The following is a 19,903-nucleotide window of genomic DNA, read 5'->3' as shown; positions in this document are numbered from 1 at the left end:
CCTTGTGGCGCTATATAAATAAAGGATAATAATAATAATAACCCCCTCCCGAGAAGGGAGTGGCTCAGAAAGTAACCTTGCCCTTGTAATTAGAGTGTAAGCTCCTGTGCACAGCAGCTATGGGGTGAGGGGTCACAGGGTAATTAGAGTGTAAGCTCCTGTGCACAGAGGATGAGGGGTGGGGGTCACAGTGTAATTAGAGTGTAAGCTCCTGAGCACAGAGGGTGAGGGTTGGGGGTTACAGTGTAATTAGAGTGTAAGCTCCTGTGCACAGAGGGTGGGGGTCACAGTGTAATTAGATTGTAAGCTCCTGTGCACAGAGGATGAGGGGTGGGGGTCACAGTGTAATTAGAGTGTAAGCTCCTGTGCACAGAGGCTGTGGGGTGAGAGGGGTGGGGGTCACTGTGTTATTAGAGTGTAAGCTCCTGTGCACAGAGGCTGTGGGGTGAGAGGGGAGGTGACAGTGTTATTAGAGTGTAAGCTCCTGTGCACAGAGGCTGTGGGCTGAGAGGGGTGGGGGTCACAGTGATATTAGAGTGTAAGCTCCTGTGCACAGAGGCTGTGGGGTGAGAGGGGAGGTGACAGTGTTATTAGAGTGTAAGCTCCTGTGCACAGAGGCTGTGGGGTGAGAGGGGAGGTGAAAGTGTTATTAGAGTGTAAGCTCCTGTGCACAGAGACTGTGGGGTGAGAGGGGAGGTGACAGTGTAATTAGAGTGTAAGCTCCTGTGCACAGAGGCTGTGGGGTGAGAGGGGAGGTCACGGTGTTATTAGAGTGTAAGCTCCTGTGCACAGAGGCTGTGGGGTGAGAAGGGAGGTGACAGTGTTATTAGAGTGTAAGCTCCTGTGCACAGAGGCTGTGGGGTGAGAGGGGTGGGGGTCACAGTGTTATTAGAGTGTAAGCTCCTGTGCACAGAGGCTGTGGGGTGAGGGGTGGGGGTCACAGTGTAATTAGAGTGTAAGCTCCTGTGCACAGAGGCTGTGGGGTGAGGGGTGGGGGTCACAGTGTTATTAGAGTGTAAGCTCCTGTGCACAGAGGCTGTGGGGGTCACAGTGTTATTAGAGTGTAAGCTCCTGTGCACAGAGGCTGTGGGGTGAGACGGGTGGGGGTCACAGTGTTATTAGAGTGTAAGCTCCTGAGCACAGAGGCTGTGGGGTGAGGGGTGGGGGTCACAGTGTTATTAGAGTGTAAGCTCCTGTGCACAGAGGCTGTGGGGTGAGAGGGGTGAGGGTCACAGTGTTATTAGAGTGTAAGCTCCTGTGCACAGAGGCTGTGGGGTGAGAGGGGAGGTGACAGTGTTATTAGAGTGTAAGCTCCTGTGCACAGAGGCTGTGGGGTGAGAGGGGAGGTCACAGTGTAGTTAGAGTGTAAGCTCCTGTGCACAGAGGCTGTGGGGTGAGAGGGGTGGGGGTCACTGTGTTATTAGAGTGTAAGCTCCTGTGCACAGAGGCTGTGGGGTGAGAGGGGAGGTGACAGTGTTATTAGAGTGTAAGCTCCTGTGCACAGAGGCTGTGGGGTGAGAGGGGAGGTCACAGTGTAGTTAGAGTGTAAGCTCCTGTGCACAGAGGCTGTGGGGTGAGAGGGGAGGTCACAGTGTAGTTAGAGTGTAAGCTCCTGTGCACAGAGGCTGTGGGGTGAGAGTGGGGGCTGGGTCACACAGGGAGTTTCTGGAAAGGAAATGATGTGAAAGAGAAACGAAACAGAAAGTGATTCCTCCCCGCAGCTGCCGCCGCCCGTTCCCCGCCTCTGGCAGTCCCTGGCTGGCACTAGTATCCGGATGACCGGTGTGAGGTCTCCAGCCTCCGGCCCTCAGCATGGAGGACACTGACTACCTGTACCCTGTGGCCCTCAGGTGGGACGAGGGGCCCGAGAGGCTGAGGCAGCTGCGGAACAAACTTCTCCTGTACTTCCAGAGCAAGAAGCGGTCCCAGGGCGGAGAGTGCCAGATCCGGGAGCCGGGGGGCGACCCGGGCTACGTCCTCATCCACTTCAGGGAGGAGGAGGGTGAGTGCTGGGGACTGTCAGAGAGCAACCCTCCTGCTGAGGTGGGATCAGGGGAGGAGGAGGGTGAGTGCTGGGGGGACTGTCAGAGAGCACCTCTCCTGCTGAGGGGGGATCAGGGGAGGAGGAGGGGGAGTGCTGGGGGGACTGTCAGAGAGCACCGCTCCTGCTGAGGGGGGATCAGGGGAGGAGGAGGGTGAGTGCTGGGGGGGACTGTCAGAGAGCACCGCTCCTGCTGAGGGGGGATCAGGGGAGGAGGAGGGTGAGTGCTGGGGGGGACTGTCAGAGAGCACCGCTCCTGCTGAGGGGGGATCAGGGGAGGAGGAGGGTGAGTGCTGGGGGGGACTGTCAGAGAGCACCGCTCCTGCTGAGGGGGGATCAGGGGAGGAGGAGGGTGAGTGCTGGGGGGACTGTCAGAGAGCACCGCTCCTGCTGAGGGGGGATCAGGGGAGGAGGAGGGTGAGTGCTGGGGGGACTGTCAGAGAGCACCCCTCCTGCTGAGGGGGGATCAGGGGAGGAGGAGGGTGAGTGCTGGGGGCTGTCAGAGAGCAATCCTCCTGCTGAGGGGGGATCAGGGAGGAGGAGGGTGAGTGCTGGGGGACTGTCAGAGAGCACCGCTCCTGCTGAGGGGGGGATCAGGTGAGGAGGAGGGTGAGTGCTGGGGGGACTGTCAGAGAGCACCGCTCCTGCTGAGGGGGGATCAACGGAGGAGGAGGGTCAGTGCTGGGGGGACTGTCAGAGAGCAACCCTCCTGCTGAGGGGGGGATCAGGGGAGGAGGAGGGGGAGTGCTGGGGGGGCTGTCAGAGAGCAACCCTCCTGCTGAGGGGGGATCAGGTGAGGAGGAGGGTGAGTGCTGGGGGGACTGTCAGAGAGCACCGCTCCTGCTGAGGGGGGATCAACGGAGGAGGAGGGTGAGTGCTGGGGGGACTGTCAGAGAGCACCGCCCCTGCTGAGGGGGGATCAGTGGAGGAGGAGGATGAGTGCTGGGGGGGACTGTCAGAGAGCACCGCTCCTGCTGAGGGGGGATCAGGTGAGGAGGAGGGTGAGTGCTGGGGGGACTGTCAGAGAGCACCGCTCCTGCTGAGGGGGGATCAACGGAGGAGGAGGGTCAGTGCTGGGGGGACTGTCAGAGAGCAAACCTCCTGCTGAGGGGGGGATCAGGGGAGGAGGAGGGGGAGTGCTGGGGGGACTGTCAGAGAGCAACCCTCCTGCTGAGGGGGGATCAGCGGAGGAGGGTCAGTGCTGGGGGGACTGTCAGAGAGCAACCCTCCTGCTGAGGGGGGATCAGGGGAGGAGGAGGGTGAGTGCTGGGGGGACTGTCAGAGAGCACCGCCCCTGCTGAGGGGGGATCAGTGGAGGAGGAGGGTGAGTGCTGGGGGGACTGTAAGAGAGCACCGCCCTGCTGAGGGAGGATCAGGGAGGAGGAGGGTGAGTGCTGGGGGACTGTCAGAGAGCACCGCTCCTGCTGAGGGGGGATCAGGTGAGGAGGAGGGTGAGTGCTGGGGGGACTGTCAGAGAGCACCGCTCCTGCTGAGGGGGGATCAACGGAGGAGGAGGGTCAGTGCTGGGGGGACTGTCAGAGAGCAACCCTCCTGCTGAGGGGGGGATCAGGGGAGGAGGAGGGTGAGTGCTGGGGGGACTGTCAGAGAGCACCCCTCCTGCTGAGGGGGGATCAGCGGAGGAGGGTCAGTGCTGGGGGGACTGTCAGAGAGCAACCCTCCTGCTGAGGGGGGATCAGGTGAGGAGGGTGAGTGCTGGGGGGACTGTCAGAGAGCACCCCTCCTGCTGAGGGGGGATCAGCGGAGGAGGGTGAGTGCTGGAGGGACTGTCAGAGAGCACCGCTCCTGCTGAGGGGGGATCAACGGAGGAGGAGGGTGAGTGCTGGGGGGACTGTCAGAGAGCACCGCCCCTGCTGAGGGGGGATCAGTGGAGGAGGAGGGTGAGTGCTGGGGGGACTGTCAGAGAGCACCGCCCCTGCTGAGGGGGGATCAGTGGAGGAGGAGGGTGAGTGCTGGGGGGACTGTCAGAGAGCACCGCCCCTGCTGAGGGGGGATCAGTGGAGGAGGAGGGTGAGTGCTGGGGGGACTGTCAGAGAGCACCGCCCCTGCTGAGGGGGGATCAGGGGAGGAGGAGGGTGAGTGCTGGGGGGACTGTCAGAGAGCACCACCCCTGCTGAGGGGGGATCAGTGGAGGAGGAGGGTGAGTGCTGGGGGGACTGTCAGAGAGCACCGCCCCTGCTGAGGGGGGATCAGGGGAGGAGGAGGGTGAGTGCTGGGGGGACTGTCAGAGAGCACCGCCCCTGCTGAGGCGGGACTAGGAGAGGAGGAGGGTGAGTGCTGGGGGGACTGTCAGAGAGCAACCCTCCTGCTGAGGGGGGATCAGGAGAGGAGGAGGGCGAGTGCTGGGGGGTCTGTTGGAGAGCACCGCTCCTGATGGGGGGCGGGGGGGGGCAGTAAGTACTTCAGATTGGGGACATGGGGGGGCAGAACACAGAGGCAGACTCTTCACATAGGGCCTGTGTGATGGCAGTGTGGGGGCTGTGGGGTGACAGGAGGTAATAGGCTGAGCACTGGAGGTGTCAGTGATCACACATCAGGCATTAGGTGGTGCTGTGAGGTGACAGCAGGTAATAGGCAGAGCACTGGTGGTGTCAGTAATCACACATCAGACAGTATGAGGGGCTGTGGGGTGACAGCAGGTGACAGGCTGAGCACTGGAGGTGTCGGTGATCACACATCAGGCATAAGAGGGGATGTGGGGAGCTGTGGCGTGACACCAGGTAACAGGCTGAGGACTGGTGGTTTCAGTAATCACACATTAGACAGTATGAGGGGCTGTAGGGTGACAGCAGGTGACAGGCTGAGCACTGGTGGTGTCATTGATCACACATCAGACAGTAGGTGGGGGTGCGGGGTGCTGTGGGGTGACAGCAGGTAACAGGCTTAGCACTGGTGGTGTCAGTAATCACACATGAAACAGTAGAAGGGGACATGGTAAAGCTGTTGGATGGGAGGTAACAGGCTGAGCACTGGTGGTATCAGTAATTATACATCAGACAGGAGGGCATGTGAGGGGCTCTGGGGTGACGGCAGGTAATAGGCAGAGCACTTGTGGTGTCAGTAATTGCACATCAGACAGTAGGAGGGGGTGCAGGGAGGTAACAGGCTGAGTACTGGAGGTGTCAGTAATCACACATCAGACGGTAGGAGAGGTTCCGGGGTGGGGGGGGGGACGGGGGTGACACCAGGTAACAGGCTGAGCACTGGAGGTGTCACTAATCACACATCAGACAGTAGGAGGGGGTGTGGGGAGCTCTGCGGTGGGAGGTAACCGCCAGACCAGTCGGTGGCGTCAGTAAGTACACACCAGACAGTAGGAGGGGCTGCGGGGAGCTGTGGGGTGACACCTGGTAACAGGCAGAGCACTTGAGGTGTTAGTAATCACACATCAGACAGTAGGAAGGGGTGTGGAGAATATACCAGGAGGGGGGGTGGGGGGGGGGGGGGGAGTGCAAAAAACAACAACAACAGGTTGGGGCAGTGTAAACGAATTAGCTGCAGGCCCCAATTCAGCATCAGCCAATCAGAATCTTGGTGATTCTACTGATTGTCATCTGGATTTGCAAGTGATTCGCGTCCAGACAGGGGCGTACACGTGTCCAGGTCTAATTGACTTGCAGTTACGTGACCACAACTGTACCGGCCTTTGCTGTTGGTCCCAGCAGGTAAGTCCCATTTATGGAGAACTCCTGATACGGAAGTGTGAGTATGCATTATTACTGGGTAAGAGCAATAGGGTAATGCCTACCTTACACAGAGAAACCCACCAAACTGTCATGTGAAATGTTCATTGTATCCTAGGTTACCACAATTAAAGTAGAATTAATGAGTGGGATATTGTGTAGCTTTTTCATTAGTGGCTGCTGGAGGAAATGGAAGAGGAGATGTGGGAATTTCCTATGCTGGGTCCGAAGCCAGAAATTCTCTCCTGAAAATGGGGAACTGCACTAACAGGGAATCTTTTCTTGTCTGTTTTCCTACAGTCCGGGATCGTGTTCTCCAAAAACAAAGCCATGAGATGGAGCTACCGAAAGGGAAGAGGATAAAACTGGACGTCTCACTGCCAAACTCTGAGCCTCCACAAGAGAACAAAGAATCCAGCAAACAGGAATCACCCACTGTGAGTATGTACTCACCACCGAGCAGGAATGAGTCGGGGGCATGTGCGCCAGCTGGGCGGTGAGGCGTTAGTCTATTCAGTCCACACCTCCCATTCTGAGCCTGTGGTGCCGCAAGATGACTTGTTCCTCTTAGCCTCTTCGCTGATGAGGGTTTCCTCACCCCTGTGCTGAGCCCATTTTTCCTTGATTGAGCTGGTCACATTCCAACATCATTATCACACATAGTTTTATGTGATACCCCCACAAATTGTCAACAAGCAAAGAAGAAAAGATGGGCTTGCATAATTCTGGTGCACACTGATAATATTAATATATAGCTTATGCCATCTAGTGGCTGACACAGTAGCGAAATATATAGGTTAAAATAATCACACACAAAGTTAAGTGCTGAAGGATAGAGAAAGTGAAACGAGAAATTATCAAAAGTGTCAGCTCCGTTTGACTTATCATCTGATATGTTGTTACATAAATATATTTGTGTGTTATCACCTGTTGTTTATATCACTGTGCCCTTCAAAAGGATGTGCTCATTAATCCATCCTTCTTCTTTAAATAAAGAAATTGAACAGTTTAAAGCGGATGTATTTATTGACTATCCATATTCACTTGGATCACCGCACCAAAGGTATCAAATGTGTTATATTGAAATCCTCTTTGATACTCTACAGAAAAGTCACCGCTTAGTCGACAATATAAATATTATGTTGCTTTTCAACTAGATTTCCTGATTTGGTGACGCTTAATAGTATTATACCCCTTTTCCACTATAGCACGGGTGGCAGCCGTGTCGCCTGACACGGCTGCGACCCGTGCTACAGCCCCAGGTTGGTGACGCTGCTGATGACGCGGCAGGGGTGACGCTAGGAGATCACATGATCTCCCAGCGCCACCCTCCCATACACTGTGAACGGGAGCTCCCGTTCACGCTACACAGCTTACCGGGTTGAACACGTGATCCGGGAATTTGCAGGGGGACCCTTTTCCACTAGGGATAAACACAGGTAAATGTGCGCCCCCGCACATTTACCCGTGTTTTAAAAGTTTGTGGAAAAGTGGTATAAGAGCGTACCAAGGGGCTTTTTCAGGTTGAAAACACCAAAGAACAGCGCTGGCACTTTTACATGAAAAACGTATTAATTTAATCTCACATATAAAATATATCATTTACATCCCATACCATATAAAACAATCCATTAAGATATATGACAGTTAAAATATATAGCCTGCAGAAAAGCTCTGCTTTATATGCCCAACCAGAGCCCCTCAATAATTGATTCTATATGCGCAGCTGTGTTTGAACTGAATGGTACCATTCGATACAAATGTCCCACTTGTAACTCTGTTTCTCTACTAGTTACACTTGTAACTTGTCCAGTCACTCAGCAAGCCTTGATTAATCTCACAGGTTACAGTTCTTTAGTATACCGCCAATCAACTATATATTCCAAATAAAGTGCTTCACACCATTATATTATCGGCTGATATGTTCTCCACTTGCAAATGCACTATAATTATGGCTCTTTAAGATTGGCAATGGTAATTATCTGTGCAAATAATTCAGCTTTACACGCATCACATGGATACCTCTCCCGGCTGTCGCTTCCAAATACAGCCTTATCCGGAGTCCACTGCCTGGTGGATATCAGGTTTATTTATCAGATATTGTCCGTGTATATAGCTGTCTCTGGCCGGCCAGTAGTTGGGTAGGGAATGTCCCGTAAATATCTCCTCCGCAGTGCGTCCGACAAACGCGTTACCCCGCTTGGATATACCACTTAGCAGCTTCCTCAGTGTCTAGAAGAAAAGTGCGAGCGCACACGCAGGACTGGTGTGGAGCATACGCCCGCGGGGCGAACGTAAAAATTCCAGTTGGATCGCGATTTACGATCCAACCTGAATTAGCCCCTTGATACTTTCTTACTAGTAAGCTTCATCAAACCAGGAAATCTATTTGAAAAGCAACATAATATTTATATTGTGGACGGGTGTAGTATGGTATGCCGGTGGGCGGGCTCCCGGCGCTCAGCATACCGATGGCGGAATCCCGACCGCCGGCATACCGACAGCGTGGCAAGTGCAAATGAGTCCCTTGCGGGCTCGCTGCGCTTGCCACGCTGCAGGCACGGTGGTGCGCTATTTATTCTCCTTCCATGGGGCTCGTGGACCCCGAAGAGGGAGGTCAAGTGTCGGTATGCCGGCTGTCGGGATTCCGGCGCCGGTATACTGTGTGCCGGGATCCCGACAGCCGGAAAACTGAAGACCACCCATTGTCGACTAAGCGGTGACTTTTCTGTAGAGTATCAAAGAGGATTTCAATATAACACATTTGATACCTTTTGTGCTGTGAACCAAGTGAATATGGATAGTCAATAAATAGGAGAAAAAAGGGGGGTTTTCATCCGCACCAGATGCTTACAATCTTACTTCAGGGAATGGTGGTCCTTTTTTTCAGGACTGTAATTTCTTAATGATTTGGGCACCTATATGGGTGCTACCCTTGTAAATACCAAATTGCTTTATAACAAATATTTAAAATGCCCGCTCTAATATATATTGTAAACGCCTGCACATCTTATTACCATGTGCCCTGAATGTGCGCAAAACACTGCATCCCATAAGAGAAAACAATACACCCACACATTATCTGAGTTCCAAAGCTCATTGATGTATATATTTGTTATTAAAAGGATATGGATTCAATATATTACAATGTACAGTATACATATAGTTACATGGTTTCAATTCATACAGTAAGCAGTTAATACACACAGTTACAGGCCAGCATACCATACCATTCCCTCAATGCATCTTCCTCTTAATATATCTCTCTCTCTCAGCAAATAAATACAGGAACTGGTCTAGAAGCACCTCCATCATCGTCTGGCACAAAACCACAACTAGCAACTGTGTGATCAGCAATGTGTTATCTAATTTGGGGGAGGGAACTTTCTCATTCATGATGAGTCACCGGTCTGTTCGTATGCTAAACAGGTTCAGCCTTGACATCAAAAGGGGCTGGCATGAGTTTCCTGTCCATTGTCCTAATAAGAGGGATTTTAGCTTTCATACATTTAATCATAACTATTTGTTGCAATGTCCTACAACTTAATAACAAGTATCAAATGAATCTACACATTAATCTGCTTGCTTTAATACCAAATATGACAGGTGTATCTTGCCTCGTTCCAATAATACACATACATGACATTACTTCATTATATAATGTTAAATCATTATGATGTCTGGCGCTTGATATTATTATAATTATGTACTGTATGAAATAAGTGTCGAATCCATCTCTGTGGCATGTCCGTGTAAACGCGTCTGTTACCATATATTGCTGTGCTCGCTGCGCGTATTTGCAAGTATAGCGACTTATATGTGTGGAGTCTGTATGTTCTTTCTATGTAATATTTTTTTTACTTCGACACCTTCCAATTATACAACAGTTTGACAGTATACATGGAGAAAAGAATCGGATTAAATGGGTGCACTCCGTCCCTTTTGAATTTTTATTTTTGTTTAAAATACAATTTATTTGCTTAATTTTAAAAGTTAGGTATGGACATCCCATCCTTTATGTTGGCCTGTGGGGCTTATTGTGTATTAATAACTGTTTAGCCTAATTGTAGGCTAAGTAAAGCGAAGTATAAAATAAAAATGAAAAATAAAAATGTATATATATTTTTCTTACGTCCTAGAGGATGCTGGGGACTCCGTAAGGACCATGGGGTATAGACGGGCTCCGCAGGAGACATGGGCACTGCAAAGAACTTTAGAATGGGTGTACACTGGCTCCTCCCTCTATGCCCCTCCTCCAGACCCCAGTTAGATCCTGTGCCCAGAGGAGACTGGGTGCACTACAGGGGAGCTCTTCTGAGTTTCTCTGAAAAATAATTTTGTTAGGTTTTTTATTTTCAGGGAGCACTGCTGGCAACAGGCTCCCTGCATCATGGGACTGAGGGGAGAGAAGCAGACCTACTTAAATGATAGGCTCTGCTTCTTAGGCTACTGGACACCATTGGCTCCAGAGGGTCGGAACGCAGGTCTCACCCTCGCCGTTGGTCCCGGAGCTGTGCCGCCGTCCTCACAGAGCCGGAAGATAGAAGCCGGGTGAGTATTAGAAGAAAGAAGACTTCAAAAGCGGCAGAAGACTTCAGATCTTCTCTGAGGTAACGTGCAGCGGTAACGCTGCGCGCCATTGCTCCCACACACGCACACACTAACAGCGGGCACTGAAGAGCGCAAGGGGGGGGGGGGGGGGGGCGCCCTGGGCAGCAATAATAAAGCTCAAGGGACTGGCTGACATATATATATACTGCGGAGGCAGTATATTAAATAATCCCCCGCCAGTATTGTAGAATTGAGCGGGACCGAAGCCCGCTGCTGAGGGGGCGGAGCTTGATCCTCCAGCACTAACCAGCGCCATTTTCTCCACAGCATGCTGCAGAGAAGCTGGCTCCCTGGACTCTCCCCTGCTGAACACGTTGACAGAGGGCAAAAAAGAGGGGGGGGGCACTTGTAATTGGCGCAGTGCGTGTATATAGATATATATTTATATAAAAGCGCTGTCCTAACTGGGATTTTATTCCAGGGTCTGGTGGCGCTGGGTGTATGCTGGCATACTCTCTCTCTGTCTCTCCAAAGGGCCTTATTGGGGAACTGTCTCCTTATAGTTATTTCCCTGAGCGTGTCGGGTTGTCGGTACGTGTGTGTCGACATGTCTGAAGCGGAATGCTCTGCTAAGGAGGCGGTGGAGCAGATGATTGTGGTGTCTCAGTCGGCAACGCCGACACATGATTGGATGGATATGTTTAATGTTTTAAGTGCAAATGTGTCTTTGTTACATAAGAGATTGGATTTAGCAGAGTCCAGGGATTGAACAGGGAGTCAGTCCATGGCTTTGACTGTGTCACAAGGCCCTTCAGGGTCTCAGAAACGTCCCCTGTCCCAAGTAGCAGACACTGATACCGACACGGATTCTGACTCCAGTGTCGACTACGATGATGCGAGGTTACACCCAAGGGTGGCCAAGAGTATTCATTATATGATTATTGCAATAAAAGATGTTTTGCATATCACAGATGACCCCTCTGTCCCTGACACGAGGCTCTGCATGTTTAAGGAAAAGAAACCTGAGGTAACCTTTTCCCCATCTCATGAGCTCAACGAGTTATTTGAAAAAGCTTGGGAAGCTCCAGACAAGAAACTGCAGATTCCCAAGAGAATTCTTATGGCGTATCCTTTCCCTGCGCAAGACAGGTTACGGTGGGAATCCTCACCCAGAGTGGACAAGGCTTTAACGCGCTTATCCAAAAAGGTGGCACTGCCGTCTCCAGATACGGCAGCCCTCAGGGATCCTGCTGATCGCAGACAGGAGACTACCTTGAAATCCATGTATACCCGTACGGGTGCCTTGCTCAGACCGGCAATAGCGTCGGCTTGGGTTTGTAGCGCTGTAGCAGCGTGGACAGATACCTTGTCAGCTGACATTGATACCCTGGATAGGGATACCATTTTATTGACCTTAGGTCACATTAAAGATGCAGTCTTGTATATGAGAGACGCTCAGAGAGACGTTGGCCTGCTAGGTTCGAGAGCCAACGCCATGGCGATTTCTGCTAGGCGAGCCCTGTGGACCCGCCAATGGACAGGTGATGCCGACTCAAAAAGGCATATGGAAGTTTTGCCTTACAAAGGTGAGGACTTATTTGGGGAAGGTCTCGCGGACCTGGTTTCCACAGCTAGTGCGGGTAAATCTACTTTTTTACCTTATGTTTCCCCACAGCAGAAGAAAACCCCGCAATATCAGATGCAGTCCTTTCGGTCGCATAAATCCAGAAGAGGTCGGGGATCTTACTTCCTCGCCAGAGGTAAGGGTAAAGGGAAGAGAATGCCTGCTACGGCTAGTTCCCAGGAGCAGAAGTCCTCCCCGGCTTCTACTAAATCCACCGCATGATGGTGGGGCTCCACTGAGGGAGTCCGCTCTGGTGGGGGCACGTCTTCGACTCTTCAGCCACGTCTGGGTTCAGTCAGATGTGGATCCTTGGGCGATGGAAATTGTATCCCAAGGCTACAAGCTGGAATTCGAAGACGTGCCTCCTCGCCGGTTTTTCAAATCGGCCGTACCAGCTTCTTCCCCAGAAAGGGAGATAGTTTTAGCTGCAATTCAAAAACTGTGTCAACAGCAAGTGATTGTCAAGGTTCCCCTATTCCATCAGGGGAAAGGGTACTATTCAACCCTGTTTGTGGTGCTGAAACCGGATGGTTCGGTCAGACCCATTCTAAATTTAAAATCCCTGAACCTGTACTTGAAAAAATTCAAATTCAAGATGGAATCGCTCCAGGCAGTGATCTCCAGCCTGGAAGGGGGGGATTTTATGGTGTCACTAGACATAAAGGATGCATACCTTCATGTCCCCATATATCCCCTTCATCAGGCGTACCTGAGATTCGCTGTACAGGAATGTCATTACCAGTTTCAGACGTTGCCGTTTGGGCTTTCCACGGCCCCGAGGATTTTCACCAAGGTAATGGCGGAAATGATGGTGCTCCTGCGCAGGCAGGGAATCACAATTATCCCGTACTTGAACGATCTCCTGATAAAAGCGAGATCGAGAGAACAGTTGCTGAAAAGCGTGTCGCTCTCCCGGAGAGTGCTGCAGCAACACGGCTGGATTCTCAATCTGCTAAAGTCACAGTTTGTTCCAACGACTCGGCTATCTTTCTTGGGCATGATTCTGGACACAGAACGAAAGAGGGTTTTTCTCCCGATGGAAAAAGCCCAGGAACTCCAGAACATGGTCAGAGACCTGTTGAAACCGAAAAGGGTGTCAGTCCATCAATGCACTCGAGTACTGGGGAAAATGGTGGCGTGCTACGAGGCCATCCCCTTCGGCAGGTTTCATGCAAGGACTTTTCAGTGGGATCTTCTGGACAAGTGGTCCGGGTCCCATCTACTAATGCATCAGAAAATCAGCCTGTCCCCCAGGGCCAGGGTGTCTCTCCTGTGGTGGCTGCAGAGTGCTCACCTTCTAGAGGGTCGCAGGTTCGTCATTCAGGACTGGGTTCTGGTGACCACGGACGCGAGCCTCCGAGGATGGGGAGCAGTCACACGAGTAAGAAATTTTCATGGACTTTGGTCAAGCCAGGAGGCTTGTCTACACATCAACATACTGGAATTGAGGGCCATATACACCGGCCTGCGTCAAGCGGAGAATCTTCTTCGCGACCTACCGGTTCTGATTCAGTCAGACAACGTCACAGCCGTGGCTCATGTAAACCGACATGGTGGAACAAGGAGCAGAGTGGCAATGGCGGAAAATCACGTAAGCGCCCTGTCAGCAGTCTAAATACCGGGAGTGGACAACTGGGAAGCAGACTTCCTCAGCAGACACGATCTCCATCCAGGAGAGTGGGGACTTCATCAAGAAGTTTTTGCAGAGTTAACAAGTCACTGGGGACTTCCTCAAATAGACATGATGGCGTTGTGCCTCAACAAGAAGCTTCGCAGGTATTGTGCCAGGTCAAGGACCCTCAGGCAGTAGCGGTGGACGCCCTGGTGACACCATGGGTGTTTCAGTCGGTCTATGTGTTCCCTCCTCTTCCGCTCATCTCAAAGATATTGAGAATCATAAGACGAAAAAGAGTGCGGACAATACTCATTGTTCGGGATTGGCCTCGAAGGGCCTGGTATTCAGATCTTCGGGAAATGCTCACAGAAGATCCGTGGCCTCTTCCTCTCAGAGAGGACCTGTTACAACAGGGGCCCTGCGTGTTCCAAGACTTACCCCGGTTACGTTTGACGGCATGGCGGTTGAACGCCGAATCCTAGCTGGAAAAGGCATTCCGGAAGAAGTCATCCCTACTCTGATAAGGGCTAGGAAGGAGGTGACGGCGAAACATTATCACCATATCTGGAGGAAGTATGTATCTTGGTGTGAGGCCAAGAATGCTCCTACGGAAGATTTCCATCTGGGCCCTTTTCTCCACTTTCTGCAAACAGGAGTGGATATGGGCCTGAAATTAGGCTCCATTATGGTACAGATTTCGGCCCTATCAATTTTCTTTCAGAAAGAATTGTCTTCTCTCCTAGAAGTCCAGACTTTTGTAAAGGGAGGGCTGCACATACAGCCTCCTTTTGTGCCTCCAGTGGCACCATGGGACCTTAACGTGGTGTTACAGTTCCTAAAATCACACTGGTTTGAACCTCTTCAAACGGTTGAATTAAAATTTCTCACTTGGAAAGTGGTCATGTTGTTGGCCTTGGCATCTGCGAGGCAGGTGTCCGAATTGGCGGCTTTGTCTCACAAGAGCCCCTATCTGATTTTCCATGTGGATCGAGCAGAGTTGAGGACTCGTCCTCAATTTCTGCCTAAGGTGGGTTTTGTAATTTCATATGAATCAACCTATTGTGGTGCCGGTGGCTACGGGGGACTTGGAGGATTCCAAGTCCCTTGACTTAAAAATTTATGTAGCCAGGATGGCTCGAGTTCGGAAAACAGAGGCACTGTTTGTCCTGTATGCGGCCATCAAAGTTGGCGCTCCTGCTTCTAAGCAGACTATTGCTCGCTGGATCTGTAACAAGATTCAGCAGGCTCATTCTACGGCTGGATTGCCGTTACCAAATTCGGTAATTCCACTAGGAAGGTGGGCTCTTCTTGGGCGGCTGCCCGAGGCGTCTCGGCTTTACAGCTTTGCCGAGCAGCTACTTGGTCGGGTTCAAACACCTTTGCAAAATTCTACAAGTTTGATACCCTGGCTGATGAGGACCTCATGTTTGCTCAATCGGTGCTGCAGAGTCATCCGCACTCTCCCGCCCGGTCTGGAGCTTTGGTATAATCCCCATGGTCCTTACGGAGTCCCCAGCATCCTCTAGGACGTAAGAGAAAATAAGATTTTGAACCTACCGGTAAATCTTTTTCTCCTAGTCCGTAGAGGATACTGGGTGTCCGTCCCAGTACGACATATTTCTGCAAGGCTTGTATATAGTTGTTGCTTACATAAGGGTTATGTTACAGTTAATATCAATCTTTGGCTGATGCTGTTTTGTTCATACTGTTAACTGGTTGCGTATATTTCATGTTGTACGGTGTGGATGGTGTGGGCTGGTATGAATATTACCCATAGATTAACAAAAGTCCTTTGGTCGTACTGTCCGTCTCCTCTGGGCACAGTTCTTTAACTGAGGTCTGGAGGAGGGGCATAGAGGGAGGAGCCAGTGCACACCCATCTAAAGTCTTTAGAGTGCCCATGTCTCCTGCGGAGCCCGTCTATACCCCATGGTCCTTACGGAGTCCCCAGCATCCTCTAGGACGTAAGAGAAAATAAGATTTTGAACCTACCGGTAAATCTTTTTCTCCTAGTCCGTAGAGGATACTGGGTGTCCGTCCCAGTACGACATATTTCTGCAAGGCTTGTATATAGTTGTTGCTTACATAAGGGTTATGTTACAGTTAATATCAATCTTTGGCTGATGCTGTTTTGTTCATACTGTTAACTGGTTGCGTATATTTCATGTTGTACGGTGTGGATGGTGTGGGCTGGTATGAATATTACCCATAGATTAACAAAAGTCCTTTGGTCGTACTGTCCGTCTCCTCTGGGCACAGTTCTTTAACTGAGGTCTGGAGGAGGGGCATAGAGGGAGGAGCCAGTGCACACCCATCTAAAGTCTTTAGAGTGCCCATGTCTCCTGCGGAGCCCGTCTATACCCCATGGTCCTTACGGAGTCCCCAGCATCCTCTAGGACGTAAGAGAAAATAAGATTTTGAACCTACCGGTAAATCTTTTTCTCCTAGTCCGTAGAGGATACTGGGTGTCCGTCCCAGTACGACATATTTCTGCAAGGCTTGTATATAGTTGTTGCTTACATAAGGGTTATGTTACAGTTAATATCAATCTTTGGCTGATGCTGTTTTGTTCATACTGTTAACTGGTTGCGTATATTTCATGTTGTACGGTGTGGATGGTGTGGGCTGGTATGAATATTACCCATAGATTAACAAAAGTCCTTTGGTCGTACTGTCCGTCTCCTCTGGGCACAGTTCTTTAACTGAGGTCTGGAGGAGGGGCATAGAGGGAGGAGCCAGTGCACACCCATCTAAAGTCTTTAGAGTGCCCATGTCTCCTGCGGAGCCCGTCTTTACCCCATGGTCCTTATGGAGTCCCCAGCATCCTCTACGGACTAGGAGAAAAAGATTTACCGGTAGGTTTAAAATCTTATTATTTCGCTATTGTATCAGCCACTAGATGGCGTTTTAATGCAAATTATAAAAGCTATATTTTAATAATAATACCAGAATTATGCAACCCCATTTTTTTTCTTCTTCGCTTGCTGAGTATATTCATGGTTGTTACAGGTAGCACCCCCTGACAATATAGAATTAAATACGTATCAATAATCAGGGTATTTGTCTCAATTGTTTAGTGTCCATAAAAGAATATCGTATTTTCTCTAGCATCCATAAGGGATATTGGGGAGATTAGTACGATGGGGTATAGACGGGGTCCAAAGGAGCCAGTGCACTTTAAATTTTCTTCACTGAGTGTGCTGGCTCCTCCCCTCTATGCCCCCTCCCACAGGCAGTTTTAAAAAAGTGCCCTCGGGAGAGGATGCACATCTCTGCAGCTCCAGAGAGTTTTCTTTAATTTCATTTAAACATTTGTTATTTTGGGTATGCTGTCTGGGCAACATCATACCTGCACAGTGGGAGTTAGGGGGAGAGAAGGTCATTGGCCTTGTGAGGTGCAGAGCTGCTTCCCCGCTGCAGGACCACCGTCCTGAGGGGTTGTTGCGCAGCGGGGCACTGTGCCTTGGCTGTCACAATCGCCGCACACCCCTAACATAGCCTGAAGGTGACGACTGTGGTGAGTACAAACCAGGGTCCCCCGGTTCAAAGTGCGGCTGAACGCGGGTGCGGCATACGGGACCCTCCGGGGGGGGGGACCCGCTAGAGCCCCCCGTGTGGACTGGCTTCAAACAACTTGAACTAGCACTTGTGTGATGTTTTTATGCAAACAGGAGACATGGGGGGTCATTCCGACCCGTTCGCACGCAGCGGTTCTTTGCTGCAGTGCGAACGGGTCGGAACTGCGCATGCGCGGCGACGGCTGTCGCAGGGCAGCGACCAGATTAAAGAAGAAAGTGATCACTAGTGCGATCGCAAGACGCTCCCCCATAGGCGGCGTCTAGTTGATTGCATGAGCAGCAAAAAGTTGCTACGTGCGATCAACTCAGAATGAGGGCCATTGCCAGTATAAAAAAATCACTGTAGCTCCAGCGCCATTGGAGGGGACGGAGCTACCTCAGAACGGGACCAGCGACATTTTGGCGCCTTCTTCTGTTTAATGCAGCCACAGGCAGAGCACACAGCGCTTCCTGCCTCTCAAGACACACTGGAAAACTGGTACAGGGTGTAGCAAAGGGGGAAAGCCGCTTTTGTACACTATCTGGGTCCTCTTCAGGACAGAAATTATTAGTGTTACTGTGATATAATTAGCTGTCAGCCTCACTGGCACTGTGCAGCTAGAGGTGTGTTGGTGTGTGTGTCTCTCTCTCTCTCTCTCTCTCTCTCTCTCTCTCTCTCTCTCTCTCTCTCTCTCTCTCTCTCTCTCTCTCTCTCTCAGGCTTGATCAGTATTACCCGTCTTTGTGAATGTTCATGTGCCTACTGTGAAAGATGGGTAAACACAAGCTGTGCAGTGTATAACACACTAGATTCTCTCCAGTATCATCTGATTCTATTTTTTGTAAACACTGCAGCCGATCTTCACACATCAGTGAAGGGGCTGGGGGAGAGGGTCCAGATCCCTCCTGGCTATGGTCTCTTGAAACTATGATGTCTGATATGTCTCCCAGCTCACTGCTAATGTACAGAAAACTCAGGCTACAACAGGCTGCTGCAGACTTAGCTGCTAGGGCAGATGTTACACAGTACTATAAAGGATCCTGAGGACAGAAACATAGAGGCTACACTCAAATCTATTTACATGGCAGCAGGTGTATCGCAAATGCCGGTCATAGCGGGTTGCTGGATGACCCATTCTATTCATTCATGGGCCACTCAAATTCAGGAGAGCCTCTCCAGGGCTTTGCCTCTGGTCACTACGGTGACCCTCCTAAGGCACATTCAGGACACTACACGCGTCCTGTGTGATTTGCTCAAGGAGAAGGGGAATATATATGCTAGGACTTCTGCCATGGCAGTGTCGGCGCGCAGGACTTTGTGGTTGCGTCAGTGGATTGCGGATGCAGAATCGAAGTGCAGTGTGGAATCTCTCCCCTTTTCTGGGGAATCGCTCTATTTGGGGTTGAGTTGGATACGTGGATTTCCAAAGTGACTGCTGGGAAATCCACGTTCCTTCCCTTTGGGCCCCGCCGGCTAGGCGTTCCTACCCGGTGCGGTCTGTTCAGTCCTTTCGGTCTAACAGATTTCGTTCTAGGGCCAGAGGTGCCTCCAATGCAAATAGAGGCGCCAGAGGTAAGTCAAAACGACCTGCAACCACCGGTTCTCAGGAACAGAGCACCAGTTCTGCTTCCACTAAGTCCTCAGCATGACTGTGCCCACCCACCCCGAGGAGATCTCGAGGTAGGAGCCCGACTGCGTCACTTCAGCCGCATCTGGGAAAGCTCCTGCCAGGGCTACAAGTTGGGAGTTCAATGGTGCTCCTCCTCAATGATTTTTCAAATCAGGCTTATCAGCTTTAGAGGATATGCAGGTTACGTTACAACAGGCCATCCAAAAGTTGGTCCAGTTCCACGTCATTATCCCAGTACCGATTCCACAACGAGGCAAGGGTTACTACTCCAACCTGTTTGTGGTTCCAAAGCCGGACGGCTCGGTATGGCCCATTTCTCTGACGTCCTAGTGGATGCTGGGGACTCCGTAAGGACCATGGGGAATAGCGGCTCCGCAGGAGACTGGGCACAAAAGTAAAGCTTTAGAACTACCTGGTGTGCACTGGCTCCTCCCCCTATGACCCTCCTCCAAGCCTCAGTTAGATTTTTGTGCCCGAACGAGAAGGGTGCACACTAGGTGGCTCTCCTGAGCTGCTTAGTGAAAAGTTTAGTTTTAGGTTTTTTATGTTCAGTGAGACCTGCTGGCAACAGGCTCACTGCATCGAAGGACTAAGGGGAGAAGAAGCGAACTCACCTGCGTGCAGAGTGGATTGGGCTTCTTAGGCTACTGGACATTAGCTCCAGAGGGACCGATCACAGGCTCAGCCATGGATAGGTCCCAGAGCCGCGCCGCCGGCCCCCTTACAGAGCCAGAAGACAGAAGAGGTCCGGAAAATCGGCGGCAGAAGACGTCCTGTCTTCAACAAGGTAGCGCACAGCACTGCAGCTGTGCGCCATTGCTCTCAGCACACTTCACACTCCGGTCACTGAGGGTGCAGGGCGCTGGGGGGGGGCGCCTTGAGACGCAATAAAAACACCTTGGATGGCAAAAAATGCATCACATATAGCTCCTGGGCTATATGGATGAATTTAACCCCTGCCAGAATACACAGAAAAACGGGAGATAAGGCCGCCGAGAAGGGGGCGGAGCCTACCTCCTCGGCACACTGGCGCCATTTTCCCTCACAGCTCCGTTGGAGGGAAGCTCCCTGGCTCTCCCCTGCAGTCACTACACTACAGAAAGGGTTAAAAAATAGAGGGGGGCACTAATTACGCGCAGTATTAAAAATACAGCAGCTATAAGGGGAAAAACACTTATATAAGG

General features: G+C 51.3%; 1 protein-coding gene across 1 annotated transcript in view; it reads left to right on the top strand.

The window, feature by feature from the left end:
- The first annotated feature begins 1,598 nt into the window (after positions 1 to 1,598).
- The window catches only part of LOC134944214 (protein mono-ADP-ribosyltransferase PARP14-like), a 114,734-nt gene continuing 96,429 nt past the window's right edge, over positions 1,599 to 19,903 (top strand). The window contains exons 1-2 of the mRNA XM_063932796.1: positions 1,599 to 2,002; positions 6,043 to 6,179. Of these exons, the coding sequence (XP_063788866.1) occupies positions 1,813 to 2,002; positions 6,043 to 6,179 (327 nt within the window). The 5' untranslated portion in view covers positions 1,599 to 1,812. The remainder of the gene's footprint in view (positions 2,003 to 6,042; positions 6,180 to 19,903) is intronic.

This window comes from Pseudophryne corroboree, chromosome 7 (genome assembly GCF_028390025.1).
Source record: "Pseudophryne corroboree isolate aPseCor3 chromosome 7, aPseCor3.hap2, whole genome shotgun sequence".
Taxonomy (NCBI): Eukaryota; Metazoa; Chordata; class Amphibia; order Anura; family Myobatrachidae; genus Pseudophryne; species Pseudophryne corroboree.
Note: the sequence above shows the minus strand (reverse complement) of the source record. Positions and strands in the feature narration are given on the sequence as shown.